Consider the following 13,656-nt stretch of genomic DNA (forward strand, 5'->3'; position numbering starts at 1 on the left):
CAGTGCTTAAGTTGTTCTTTTACATCTTTACAGAAGCCAATTGTTGTTCTTTGTGTCTAAATCAAGGAAAATGTGATTCCTTTGACAGAGGTTTCAACATGTGGTGTTTACAAAACAAAATATTCAACATTTCAAAAACAAAGCAAACAGAGAAATGAGTTAGACCTCATAGAAAACACCAAACTTTAACAGGCGAAACAAAATTAAGCTTACTGCATTATCAAAAACTACCACTGCCTCAGCATTAAATCTATGAAAATAGAACGAAAAAGATTACCAATGAGATTTGACACCAGACTTTGTAATGGTGTACAAATCGAGACAAACGCCACGTGTCCACCATGATAAAAGACTGATCTATTGAAGGGATTGTCATTGGAGGCCGATAAGCAGCGAAAATGTGCCGGCTGTCAGATTAATATGCGCCAGCTTCTGCGTGAATTTTGATAAAAGGCAGAAAATAAGTGGTTTTGAACTGATTCTAACATCGATGTCTGGCAAAAATAAAATCATTAAAATATATACCCCAGAATGCTGGAGTCACATTCTGAGAGTTTCAAATTTCAAATTTTTTTCTAGGGGAGCATAACCCGGCAACACGCCATGCTTGCTACGACAGTATAATGATTTTACTAATGACAATCCTAAATTCATTTACGGGTGTTTCTCCTGAATCGGTTTACGGAGGTACTCCTAGTATCAGTCTTCTACTTGCTAGCTCGCTCCACTACGAAGAATTCGCCTCATCAAAGGCAACAAGTTTGCCCCCACCCTTATAAGTTCTTCAACGCGCTTCATGACAGCAAAATGTGTTCCTTTTCAGACAAAGTCAAAACTAATTCCGATAACATGCAAATGTCTCGCTCAGAGTGAAACGTTTGACTGGAAAACTTGCTTCTTTGACAAATTCATCATTTACACCTGACTGTTTCCTTTTTTCTAGAAAGCGCAACAGCCGAAGTGCTGGTAAGTCTGTGTCGAGATGATTGGACCAGAGCCTGTTGAGAGAGAGCACTGGGGAAGAAAACTCGAATTTCTTTTCGCTTGTATCGGGTTCGCAGTGGGTTATGGGAACTTCTGGCGATTTCCTTACATGTGCTTTAGAAATGGTGGAGGTATGACTTAATATGACCTTACGCCGTAATCGTTGCTATTTCTTTAAACCTTTACACCCTTACATCAGTATGTATATTCTCCGTACTGGTCTCTATACATTTTCTAAGGTGCTGACTAGGAGAGTTTAATTTACAATTGAGAGCTATTTAAGTTGGTGATCATTTCCTTTATTCTCATCGCCTGTATGCGTGATTCAGGGGTGATGGTGTAAGGAGAAGATAGATGCGCAACGGGGGTTAAATGGTTAGGTCATCGTTGCAAGTTCTTAAAGGGATTTGGATCAGTTTTAATACATGCGAAGTATTAGTTATCATACCATGCAGAGTATCTCGTGTTTCAAATTATCATCTTTTTTTCAATGAGAGCAGAAAAGCCAGAAATGCTTCTCTAGAAATACGCGCTACGTTTTAATGAATTGGTTAGAATATGTTGTATTGTCGTGATAACCTCGTTTCCAGGATCCTCTCTTCCTCCCTGGGAATGAGGCTCCGCCTATATAGGTATTTCATCTATTTACTCATTCATTCATTTTTCCCTTGTATGGTTGTTCGATTTTAACATTACAAAAGAAATTTAAAATATGATCTTTCTTTACTATTTAGGTGCTTTTCTTATCCCGTACGTTTGTTTTCTTCTCCTTGGGGGTATTCCCTTGTTCTTCATGGAACTCAGCATTGGACAAATTCTTCAGGCAGGGCCTATTAAAGCGTGGGCAAAAATCTCCCCTCTCTTTTCAGGTAAGGGCACGAAGAATGGTGCGTGCACATCGTTGGTGCTTGTTGTTTTGGAGGCATTACGTCACCTTAAGCGATCGTTCCGATATGGACTTCCGTCCAAGTTACTCAAATGATTGTCATCAACAACATTTGTTAATCCGACATCTAAGCCATGTAACTGGCTGAAGACAAGCTTTGATGCCATATTTCTTCGTTGGTTTCATTTCTTCCATCCACTATTATTTAAAAGTTTTTCTCATGCAAAATCTGCTTTATTTTTTTCTGTTGTGTCTTTGCTACTTTGCCGAACATAGCGATGACTTTGTGAATTACTCTCTTCAATTTTCCATGAGCGCCCGTTGAGATATGATGCGCCGAGTTGGCCATAACCATTACCATATCACTGAATTAAATAATTGTTTTATCGATTTCCATTAAATCCTGAACGTTCGGATATTTGGAGCCTTTTTTTGGGCTTTGCACCAGTTGGCGCAATGTATTTCCATATAAGGTGACTCGGAATATGAGCTGATAACTGGAGTTGAGTGAACCAATGAGAACACTTAAAATGAAATATTTTTTGTTAAAAAAAAATTAACGACTACTGTTATTCCTTCTTAGGTGTTGGCATTGCCATGGTGACCGTATCATTTTTAGTATCTGTATATTACAACGTCATCCTCGCTTGGAGTATCTACTATCTTTATAACTCATTTAAGCCTGACATCCCCTGGGTTGGCTGCCACCATACCTGGAATACGGACAGCTGTTACGAAGTCGGCTCAAAAAGCAATATCACAAACACCACGAGGGTGTCTTCGAGCAGGGAATTCTTCATGTAAGTACCCTTGACACGTCTTATCTTATTTATCTTATGCGTCATGCTCATCAGAGTCAATAAGCTGTCCCATGCTCGAGACGAACGCCGCGTCTGACGAGAATTTAGCGCTTTTAAGGGTTAACTTTTTTTGGTTGTTTTTTAAATCAAGATTGCGTGTTAAAAATCATTTCTTTTCTGAGGCTGCATGCTTTGTCGATATGATGATAACTGCATATCACCAATGGTTAGCCAAAAGTACTGACTGGAATTTGCGATTTCTCCCAACAACCGAAATAGCTCTGGTGTAAGAACTTAACCATAAAAAGCACAAGTATGAAAACTGTTACCAGCTGCTTTTGAGGCTAATTACATAGGATGAAAAATAAACGGAATCACAAGCAATAACTTTTTATATTAATACCAACTCTTCATTCAGCAAACGTATATCGAGAACAGGCAAATTTATCAGCTTTAGGGTGTTAGCTTAATGTAACATTTCATTCTCTAATCTCTCTACAGACACAATGTTCTTGACATGTCTGAAGGAATTAATGAACCTGGCCATATGAACCTTAAATTGGTGGCATGTTTGTTTGTGGCCTGGGTACTGGTGTATTTCTGCATCTGGAAAGGCATTCGTACAACTGGCAAGGTCGTTTACGTCACAGCTACGTTACCTTACGTGTTCTTGATCATTCTTTTCATCCGGGCATTGACACTACCCGGATCTTCAAGCGGTATGGTGTACTACGTGACACCGGTTTGGTCAAGACTCGCAGACCCGAAGGTAAATCACTTTTTGAGATCTGCGTCACCGTTTGTTCACCTTGAAAAATTCGGCCTAAGGTTTCCAAAATCGTTTCTTTGAATCTTTCTCAATCTTCTCCATTCTTGGCCATCCTTAGACCTTCATGGATGTTTTAACATCCATGAAGGTTTAGGGATGGCCAATAATATGAGGTTAAATGAGGTTAAATGAGGTTTAATTTGCGTGTCCTCGATAAGACCGTTTTTAACATTCCGGCATAGGCCTTTCACTTCGATTTCAAGTTGAGTGAGGTACAGCAACAGTTTGGTGACTGGGTTCTGACCTTAAAGTTATGATGTTGTCACGGGTTCTGACCTTAAAGTTATGATGTTGTCACGGGCAACCTTTCTTGTTTCCGATGATAACCGAATCTCAAGAGCTGGGCGTCACCAAATGCTATACGTGAAAGCCGCTAAAAGCGTTCAAACGAAATATTACCACTGGAAACGGAGCTGGTCGCCTGTGACAGCATCACAATTTTAACGTTAAAATGTGAACGTAAACTTCCGTCGCGCCTCATTCAATTGAAAACTCACAATTTCCTTGCAGATAAGCACCGAAATGAAAGTTGTAATATGTTAAGAACGGGAAACGATTGCTTATCACAATCTAAAGGATGTTATTTAGGTTAGTAATTCAAACTGATAAGATTCAACAGAGATCACCTTTTTCTTTAAGGTTTGGATCGATGCAGCATCACAAATCCTTTATTCGTTGACAATCGGTTTTGGAGTTCTCATAGGATTTGCAAGCTATAACAAAAAAGAGAACAACGTTTATAAGTAAGTGTGAATAGTTTTACTTCAAACATAGCAGTTTTCAGTCGCTTTGTTCAGGATTGAAGAATTGTTACTTCATTAACCCTTTCACTCCCGCAAGTGACCAAGACAGAATTTCTCCTTACATTATCAATACAATATCAAGCAGGCAGGTGATAAGAATAGAGAAGAATATCAATCATGGGATTATTAGTTGATCCAATACTAAATTCTCTGAACATACATCATAAGAATTGTATGGCAGATAGTAAGGAGAATTACTAATTAGATCTTGGGAGTGAAAGAGTTAATCTTACTGAGTGGTCTAACCACTTAACCACTTAATCTCCGAGAGTGAATCAGTCAGAGGCATCGAATTTCTCCTCTGCAGCAAATATTAAGACTAGTTTATTCCAGAGGAGATTTTTTCGGATTCGTAAATGTTACTGAATTCATCAACTTTAGGGTTATCGGATTCATAAGCGTTTACACCCAATGTGTATCTGGATTCCCAACCGTTTACACACGTCAGTTAATCCGCAAACACTCTGAATTGTGTGGGTACAAGGCTGTTTCTTGCCGCGATCGATGACAACAAAATGCCGCCAAAAAAAAACGGCTAGAGTCGATCAAGATTCTAATTTAAGTTGGACAGATGACGAAAGTTGAACTTCTGCTCGAAGTCGTCCGTGCATACTTCTTCCAAAAAGATTACGAAGGTTTACAATGGGAAAGTATCAAAAGCAAGTACGAAGATATCAGGAACGAGTTCGTCACAATGTATGAACAACATGATGGATTGCCTCATGATGTCAGCCTGTTCACCCGAGAAAGGAGAGCAAACTCTAAAGATCGCAAGCGGAAAAGTACTCAGATTTGTTCATCAAATCGTTTACAGGAATCAGATTTCCGGATTTAAAAATTTAGGATTCGATGTTCTAGCGTTAAATTTAGGATACAAAATCTCTGGAGACACGAGTAAAGAGGGAAGGTTTTATTTCGAATTTGTCTACTTGTGGCAAAAAATGGCAAAACGAATCCGGTATTAAAACGTACCAGATTCGCCACGTATCTGGAACAATTTCTACCAGAGTAAACCTAGTTTAAGGTCATGAAAATCAAGAAAATGATCAGCAACCGAAGAAGCTCTTGTTTGTTAAACAAATTCTCCTTGTTAGCGCCTCAGAAAAGGTATGGGGAACAGTATGGAGACCATGCATGTTAGGATGTGAAGGGTCAAGAAAGTCGCCCCGCCCGATCAACCCGACCCAGTCCGTCGCATTTTCTCGCCCTAAGTCAGTTTACTCCGAATTCTCATTTCTTGTGACATTAAGCATTGTCGTGGTTGACAGCTAAGATTGTTTTGTTACAAATTTTCCTACAGAACAAAGCACAATGAACAGCTTTATCAATCAATTTCACATTCTTCGAAAGAATGTTTATAATTAAGAGTTAAAATAGATGTCATCAGAGATTTATGAAATGACTCTAAGAAAAACGAATGAATTGCTCTCTCTCAGGGATGCTTTGGTTATCTCCCTTGTCAACTGTTGCACCAGCCTGTTTGCGGGCTTTGTTGTGTTCGCCGTAGTGGGCCACATGGCATATATCCAGGGGAGCACCCCAGCAGAAGTGGCCTCTCAAGGTACATTACTTAATTTTAAAGGACGGTGCCACGACATTCCCGGCCATAACCATTTCCACAAAAGTCGCTTCCTACACTCTTTATCTCAGCGGTATATAAAACTCCTTTCACAACGAAACCCCGTATATGGTCCGGTACATCATCGAGTTATGTGTCACTCAGTTCGTAGAGCATCCGACGGCGAGATCGAAAGATCCGATGGTTCGTAACCTCACAAGAAACTAAAATTTCCCGGCGCCCGACGCTTCCGAAAGAAGTTAGAAATCTTTCTTAATCACCTCTCTAAATACTTTGGGTGTCCGGACAATTCGCCCCATTTCAAGTTCGACTTCTGACCAATTTGCCCCATCTAGACGCATTCGCTGTGTCAGATTTGACAGGTGAACCCGGCCCTAAATCTTTCAAGCCGTTTTCTCATACTGTTTTTCCTTTAAAACGCCTCAGCATCAATCAATATCGTCTTCAACGTACGCACTCGCGCAACACAGAGGCCACCGGAGTTTGAAAGCGAGTTAGCATACTTTTTTGAATAGAGCGTTTTGGTAAGAGCAAGAGATCTGCCTGATGATGAAATTTATCATGATTTCGTTAAAAATAAACACGTTTTGCTGTGAGGTAACGTGTTAAAGATTTTATGGTGAACTGCTAAAATTTGGGCGAACTTGCTGTACTTGATGAGGCGAACTGGCAGAGGGCGAAACCTACATTAAACCCACTGTACACAAGAGATCACAAACGCAAGTTTGTTTAAAGCATTATACATCAATAATGGACCGACATTGCTTGTTATTTAACCTGCAGGTCCAGGTCTGGTGTTTATTGTCTACCCAGCCACTTTAGCAGAACTTCCCGCGCCACAGATCTGGTCTGTGATCTTCTTTCTCATGCTTATAACCCTTGGTCTCGATAGTCAGGTAACTGAAGGCTATCTTTTGCCCTGTTCACACCTAGAAAACATGTTTAGTTTATATAAACCAGTTTTAATTAAAAGAAAGTCAGCGACGGGAAACTGGAAAACTGAAAAACTGAATTTTAGAGACTGAGCTATCATTAACTTGTGTTTTCATTGTGCTAAACTTGAAGTCGATAAAGAACAGGTAAAGCAACTTCTATGAAAAAAACAGTTCTAAACCGTGTTAAACGAGAAAGCTTTCAAACTTGTCTTACCTTATGTTGGAAATATATTGATTTAATTGGTTGCACAAACTACATGGCCCTAACAGCTCAGCCAGTTAGATACAAGAAGAGTTGCTAATTGTAATCTAATCATGAGCGTTTTCACGCGCATGGTTAGAAAAAAAGTGATTGGTTCTTCAAGCTACATGGTCTCTCTGGCTCGGCCAATCAGATACGACTTAACTCACCATTCGTGATTTAGTCGTATTCATTTTCCGGCCCTTGACATGTGGGTTAGCAAGGAAACTGGCTGCTCTGACGGCACTTATAATCATTTCTGAGCTCTCACTTACGGTTTCGGTACATTAAGCTTTTCTGAGTTGCACGTAGAATTCAGACTTGATTTATTTACCTGATAAGGTTTTATTTCACATTTTTACGTCCTTATTTCACCCGTACTGTGCCTTTCCCATTTGGAACTTATCAGTTTGGACAAGTAGAAGTAGTAGCAGCCGCCATCATTGACCAATACCCCGAGATACTACATAGATACAGGGAAGTCGTTGTATTGGCCGTGTGCCTGATCATGTTTGTTTTGGGTTTACCCTGTGTGACACAGGTGAGAAATTAATATGTGCAATTAACTTGGTCCGCTGCTCCCTTTCTGAAATCCTCCAAAAAATTTGTAACGCCGGGAGAGGTTCTCCTGAGAAGGACTGTTGTCGGCTGTGACCGACGTTTCAACAACCTCAACCGACCAATTAGTTCACTCGAACCGGACTTATGACTTCACTCGACCCGGACGATGACTTCCACTAAGGTTGTGGAAATGTCAGTCACCACTACCGACAGTGTCAGTCCTTCTCAGGACTACCGTCACCCGGACGATCAGACTCTACGATCAAATGTTATCCCTACTCCCCCTCCTACTCCCCGCCTTTTTTTGACACAGTTCACGATGATTTTTTTTTTATATCCGATTTCATTCTCAGAAAGTTACAAACCACCCATATGGTTTCATCTTTAACCTCATACACCCTAATATCAGTATGCATAATCTCCATACTGTTCTCAATACATTTCTCAAGGTGTTGACAAGGAGAATTTGTTCAGTAATCAAGAATTTCTTCAGTTGGTGATCATTGCCTTTTTGTGACTTTAATGCGTGATTCAGGGGTGATATTGTAAGGAGAAATTAGATGGTAATCACTATTTGAAATCAAAAAGGGTTACGATTCTATTGACGAGCACAAATTTGAAACTTGTTTAATTCGAAGTGTCCGAAAACTTCCGATAGATTTAATCTAATTTATATATCTATTAATGTAATTTCAGGGAGGTATATACGTGTTCAACTTGCTTGATTCGTTTTCTGCTGGAATTTCGTTACTATTTTTGGTAATATTTGAGTTGATGGTTGTCGGCTGGATTTATGGTGAGAATGACACATATTCAAGTAATTTTATTCTATTGGTCTGGAAGAGGAAACCCTCATTATTCAGCACTACAGGATGTGCTCTTGCCAATGCGCTAATAAGTAAGACCTGCTCCCAGTTGATGTTTTTGCCCAATTTTATCCTCTAGAACGAATTTCACTGCGTTCTCTCTTTGAAAACCTTTGTCGTCATTGAATTACTGTAGGCCCACATTTACCACACTTTGTTGGTCTTTTTTTGCATGATACCGATTGACACAAATTAAACTTTTTCATTGAGATTGATGAACTAAAAAATTTGTCTAATTAAACTTAGCATTACATCGTCGACATTCCGCTCATTCTCGCAGGGTAACCAACTCGCATTTAAATATTTAGTACAAAGAACCACTTCTGTAGAATAAAGGAGGTAAGCTTCTATAGAAACTATGGTACTGCGTCGTCTTTTAAACTCTTAACGGTGATCAATTTACGTTATCTACTCGGTTGATAATACTAAGGTACTTCTGAAGAATAGTTGCAAATAACACTCGTTTACTCGTCACACTGTTGATCATGCAGGAGCGCAAAACTTCGCAGAGAAAATCGCGAGAACTATTGGGTACCCTGTGTCCAAGTGGTGGGTGATCTGTTGGAAGTTTGTCTCGCCTGTGATGGTGATTGTAAGTAAATAAAGATCAAACTTCTTTTACGCATTGTATTGGCCAAAGTTTGCATTTCGAGATTAAATTTATAAATCACCATAAATAATTTGGGAACGGCTCGTCTTCAGTTACTAGAATCATTGAACACGACAATCTTGGCAGCAGGGTCAGATTGATAAAATAACAGGATTGCGATAATTACCGGGAGATCTGGAGTTAAGATTTTACATAAACTAATTCAAGAAACACGGGATCATACGGGACAAAAACATGCCTTGTCTCAAGCCTGCTATTTTGTGTTTTCACTGATTTTTTGGACTGGTGCGAAGTACTTTGCCGAAAAGCAGGACTGCTCGTAGTCTAAGACTTATTTACCTCACCGGTTTAATTTCAGGGAATCTTCTTGTTCAGTGTCATCAAGTATCAGCCCCTGACATACGAGGAAAGACCATACCCTAAATGGGCTGAGGGCCTGGGTTGGATCATAGCTTGTGCCTCTATGTTGTGTGTACCCATCACCGCTGTCAAAGTGCTCTGTAATGCTGAAGGCTCTTCTTTAGAGGTGTGTTAACCTTCTTGGAGTGTTTTTATGCATTAGAATATCAAAGTGAAAAAAGTGCATTAAAGTATAAAATTCTGGGTGGAACTCTCACCAATTGGTATTCACTCGCTAAAAAAAGAAAGTAGTATAGACTGAAAGAACAGAAGCTGTGCATTCACAAAGGAAAAAGATTTGATAGCTATTGGGTATTTCTTAACAATTTCTCGACTAATTTCATAAATTCCTCAATTTCTCAATTAATGTCGAACATTTGCATTCCCTCCCTACTGTGGTAATCAATTTCACCCTTCTTTTCCTTCTCTGTCTTTTTTACTTTTTTCAGAGACTTCAAAGCACAACCTTCACAGAAGGTGTTGTTCTTGAAAAGATGGAAAGTAACAAAGGAAATAAGATGATTGGCTGACCTTTTAAAAAAGAAGACGCTTGCAACACATGCAAAGCTTTAAAATACACTAAAACTTTGTGTATTTGTTTTCATTTCATGCAACTACCTCATGCACACATTTTTTTGGAAATAAAGTGTTCTTCACAATGTTTTGTCAATGATAAACTTGCACATAATTGCACATTCAAAATACAGTCTTTTACAGTGTTATCATTTGGTGTCCCATTTAAAGGTCTTCTTCATGATTAAAGATCCAGAAAAAATAAGAAAATGATGGAGACGTAAGAAGCCTAGACAAAAAATACAGCACTAAGGATCATTTTGCCCTTCTTCCATGTATATATGTCACAAAAATGCCCCTTTACATTCCTCTCTCTTTAAAAAAAAAAGCCACTCATCCAGAAAATAAAGTTTCTTACTCACCCCCCTCCATAATAAAACCCCTTCCCAACTTTCCTTCCAGACAATGCTCAATCTGGAAGCCCCCACAGGGAGGGTGAGGGTGAGGGGGAGGGTTATTAAAGCCTCCATAGAATATTACAGTGACTCATATCAGGATGCTCCCATATCTTATTAGAGGCTACCACAAAGATTTCCCATCTGACACAAATAGAAGGAAAATGTTCATTTAGAACTCTATCATCTCCCTATGTGGAAATGCTTCCCAATTCGTAAAACAACTGGTCACTGTTTCTGAGGCAGAGGCAAATAAGAAAATCGTAGTGATCTAACAATGAATGCAAAATTCTTAAAGCAACCATTTGTAAATCATATGCATCTGAACTTGATCAACATAAACTGCAAACATTTCACCACATTGGATCCTACCTCTTTAAGATGATAGGCACATTCATAATGCAGAGGAATAAACACTTAACAATATGCTTCAATCAATTATTATTAGGAATATTTGAGATAGATCACCATGTGGTATTGGCAGTCTGTAATAAATTGATTATAAAGTCTAGAATATACATCATTCACCAAAACAACCACTAAGAAAGTAAAAACCTTTGAAATGATATTAGGACACAATACAAGGTAGATAAAAGACTGAGAGATTGTCATTTTTATACAATTACATTAACTTTCTACAAATAACTGATAATTTATATACAATCTGTAGTTAGTAAAGTTTGGCTTTCTTTTTCAGTAGCTCTACAACTTGTCAATAATGCATGTTCTTGCATACAGTGCTGGTGTATCACCATTCTTGAGAAAAAAATCTCTTCTTCCATTCAGGGAAGAAACCTTTAAAATGTGATTTTCTGTAAAATCACTGCTATGATTTTGGAATGACAATTTGAAATTTACCTGTAAAGCAAAGTAGAACAAAGTCAACCAAACCCAGATAAAGTAGGAAAGATTACAAATAATTAAAACTAAAACCAAAAAAATTTGTGACATCATTTAAAACTCAGCATTCACAAATGTTTAGCAGTTCTTCAACACTCAATTGCAAAGCACTTTCACACAACCTGATCACCTGGAATGGGACTAACAACTGACACCTGAGCCCAGTTGTTCAAAGGGCAGATAACACTATCCATCAGAGTGTTCAAAAAATATATTGCCCCATCTCCCAGATACAGATTTATCCCATGGATAGCATTATCCACCTTACAAACAACTGGGGCCTGATGTACAGCCTTGCAAGCTTATTGTAAGGCTGCTATATCTCCAACCTTGCCACAGTGTAAATGAAGGGATGATAACTTACATTTAGGCATGGATAACACATCCGCACTCACTGAACAGGTAAGACCAAGGTTTGATAGAGCTCCTCTTATAAGACCACATGGAAAGGCTAAGAACTGAAAAAAAAAGTGTATATTAAAACACAATGTGGTCTGTGAACTACGAGACAGAAATGCCTAATCTTGACAAAAAATGCAATAAATTGGTATGGCAAGCTGAGTCTACACACTGGTACACTATCGCTAAGATGTGTACATTCTATCATTTTTAATCCAGAGCTCTCAAGTTGATTGGCAAGGAGTGAGATGCTGTTGGCATCACTACCTGAGAAGGGGGGTATGGGACAGCTCCCCATAAAATTGTTAAAAACTGATGAAGTAGCTAAGACATGTATTCCTTTATTTGGAGCAAGAATTTCCACCATTGGAAAGTGTTCAAACCAAGTACAAAAGGAATAAAGGACTAAATTATACTTAAAATAAAGATAACTTATTTCATTGCTATTACGCTAAAACAAGATTTTGTGATCTGAGAATGAACAGTTTAAACAAGAAACCATAAAAGCATGAGAAATAATAGTTTCAGTGTGAGAACATAAGATTGAATTTGTTTGTGTGAGTCTCTAACTCAATGCATGAGAATTGAGAATTAGACCATAGATAGCAGCTTCTGGAATAGTTGTAACTCCCAAAAGTGATTTGAGTGTAACTTCTCACAAGTTGGATACAGCGTATCCATATATGCATTGGCTAGAAAGTGATATCTTCATCTTGAATTAACACTTTCTTCACCTTACATATTTACATGAAAGTGTTTGGAGCTAAAAAATGAAAATTAGAAAGCAAATTTTGCAAGTTAAACCTTGGGTGCATCCTCTGTATATTGCTTTCCATCTGACATCTGTGTCAACAGCTGAAAATTATTGTCCTGGAGTACATATGTACCCTAAGGTGAAAAATAAGAATTATTAATGACAATAATGATATCTAATAATACTGTTAGGTGAAGATTATATGCTATGATAGCACTTGTTTAAATGTGATTCCTCTTGTAGATAATGCAATTTAAGAGTTGAAAATATCCCCAATGTAAGCAAAGTTTACATTTACATTTATTACCTGATGGTTTGTTCGTAAATTGTCAATTTGCTTCTTATAAACAGCTGTCCAGAAATCTTTACAAATGTACTTCATGATCTCAAGTTCATCCTTAAAGCGACCTGAATCTTTAGTGAATCTACAAAGTGATTGAAGAGCCATGATTATTCAAGTTTCCATAAATCACTGGATTTTCAATTTGCAAATTGATATATCAATAGACTTGCAGGGAATTCCACAAAATGAAAGACTCTAGGAATGACTCGAAAGCAACAATCTGTAGCACATTTGACTAGGGAATCATAACCCATACACACTTGAGATAAATATATAATTTTTAACCCTTTAACCCTTAAGGGTAAAGAGCTTCTAACTTCTCCTTTCAATTTTACCCCTGCGATCACATATAAGGTTGTGAGAATACGAGGAAATGATCACCAACTAAAGAGACTCTTGATTGTGAAACAACTTCTCCTTATCAGCAGGCTGCGAAATGTAAGAAAAATAGTTTGGAGAATATGTATACTGATGTTAGGGTGGTAAAGGGTCGAGAAAGATCAAATACCCTTACCTTTCCACAAGTCTTTGCCCAACTCCAAACCCAAGGCGTTCAAGATTTTGTATAACATCATTCTAAAAGGATCAAACACGACAATCATGATCACCATTTATGTTTCAGTTATCTTAAATTAATCTAGAACAATTTGAAATCAAATTAATACTCACATCGACATTTTTTCCAGGTTTATTGAGAAAGTATGCCACAATTTCCATGTGGACGAATTCGAACAGAGATTCAACATCCGCCATTTTTTTACAGCCCAGGAAGGGCCTGGACTCCGGTGTATATATTTGC

At 38.3% G+C, this 13,656-nt stretch overlaps 2 protein-coding genes across 2 annotated transcripts; one reads left to right on the forward strand and one right to left on the reverse strand.

Annotated features, from left to right (window-relative positions):
* Positions 1-54: 54 nt before the first annotated feature.
* On the forward strand, positions 55-10,023 carry LOC131789764 (sodium- and chloride-dependent GABA transporter 1-like). Its single transcript, XM_059106932.2, has 12 exons — positions 55-1,115; positions 1,719-1,853; positions 2,454-2,670; positions 3,172-3,439; positions 4,139-4,242; positions 5,739-5,863; positions 6,665-6,777; positions 7,467-7,598; positions 8,315-8,414; positions 8,976-9,076; positions 9,453-9,620; positions 9,943-10,023. Exons 1-12 carry the CDS (start codon positions 983-985, stop codon positions 10,021-10,023), a joined length of 1,677 nt encoding a protein of 558 aa, XP_058962915.2. The 5' UTR covers positions 55-982.
* A 1,127-nt stretch (positions 10,024-11,150) lies between these two features.
* LOC131789772 (trafficking protein particle complex subunit 6b) lies at positions 11,151-13,624 on the reverse strand. The gene is made up of 6 exons (XM_059106939.2): positions 13,527-13,624; positions 13,372-13,433; positions 12,822-12,939; positions 12,565-12,648; positions 11,726-11,819; positions 11,151-11,319 (listed from the first exon to the last, which is right to left on the reverse strand). Exons 1-6 carry the CDS (start codon positions 13,608-13,610, stop codon positions 11,288-11,290), a joined length of 474 nt encoding a protein of 157 aa, XP_058962922.1. The 5' UTR covers positions 13,611-13,624; the 3' UTR covers positions 11,151-11,287.
* Positions 13,625-13,656: the final 32 nt, after the last annotated feature.

This window comes from Pocillopora verrucosa, chromosome 7 (genome assembly GCF_036669915.1).
Source record: "Pocillopora verrucosa isolate sample1 chromosome 7, ASM3666991v2, whole genome shotgun sequence".
Lineage (NCBI taxonomy): Eukaryota > Metazoa > Cnidaria > Anthozoa > Scleractinia > Pocilloporidae > Pocillopora > Pocillopora verrucosa.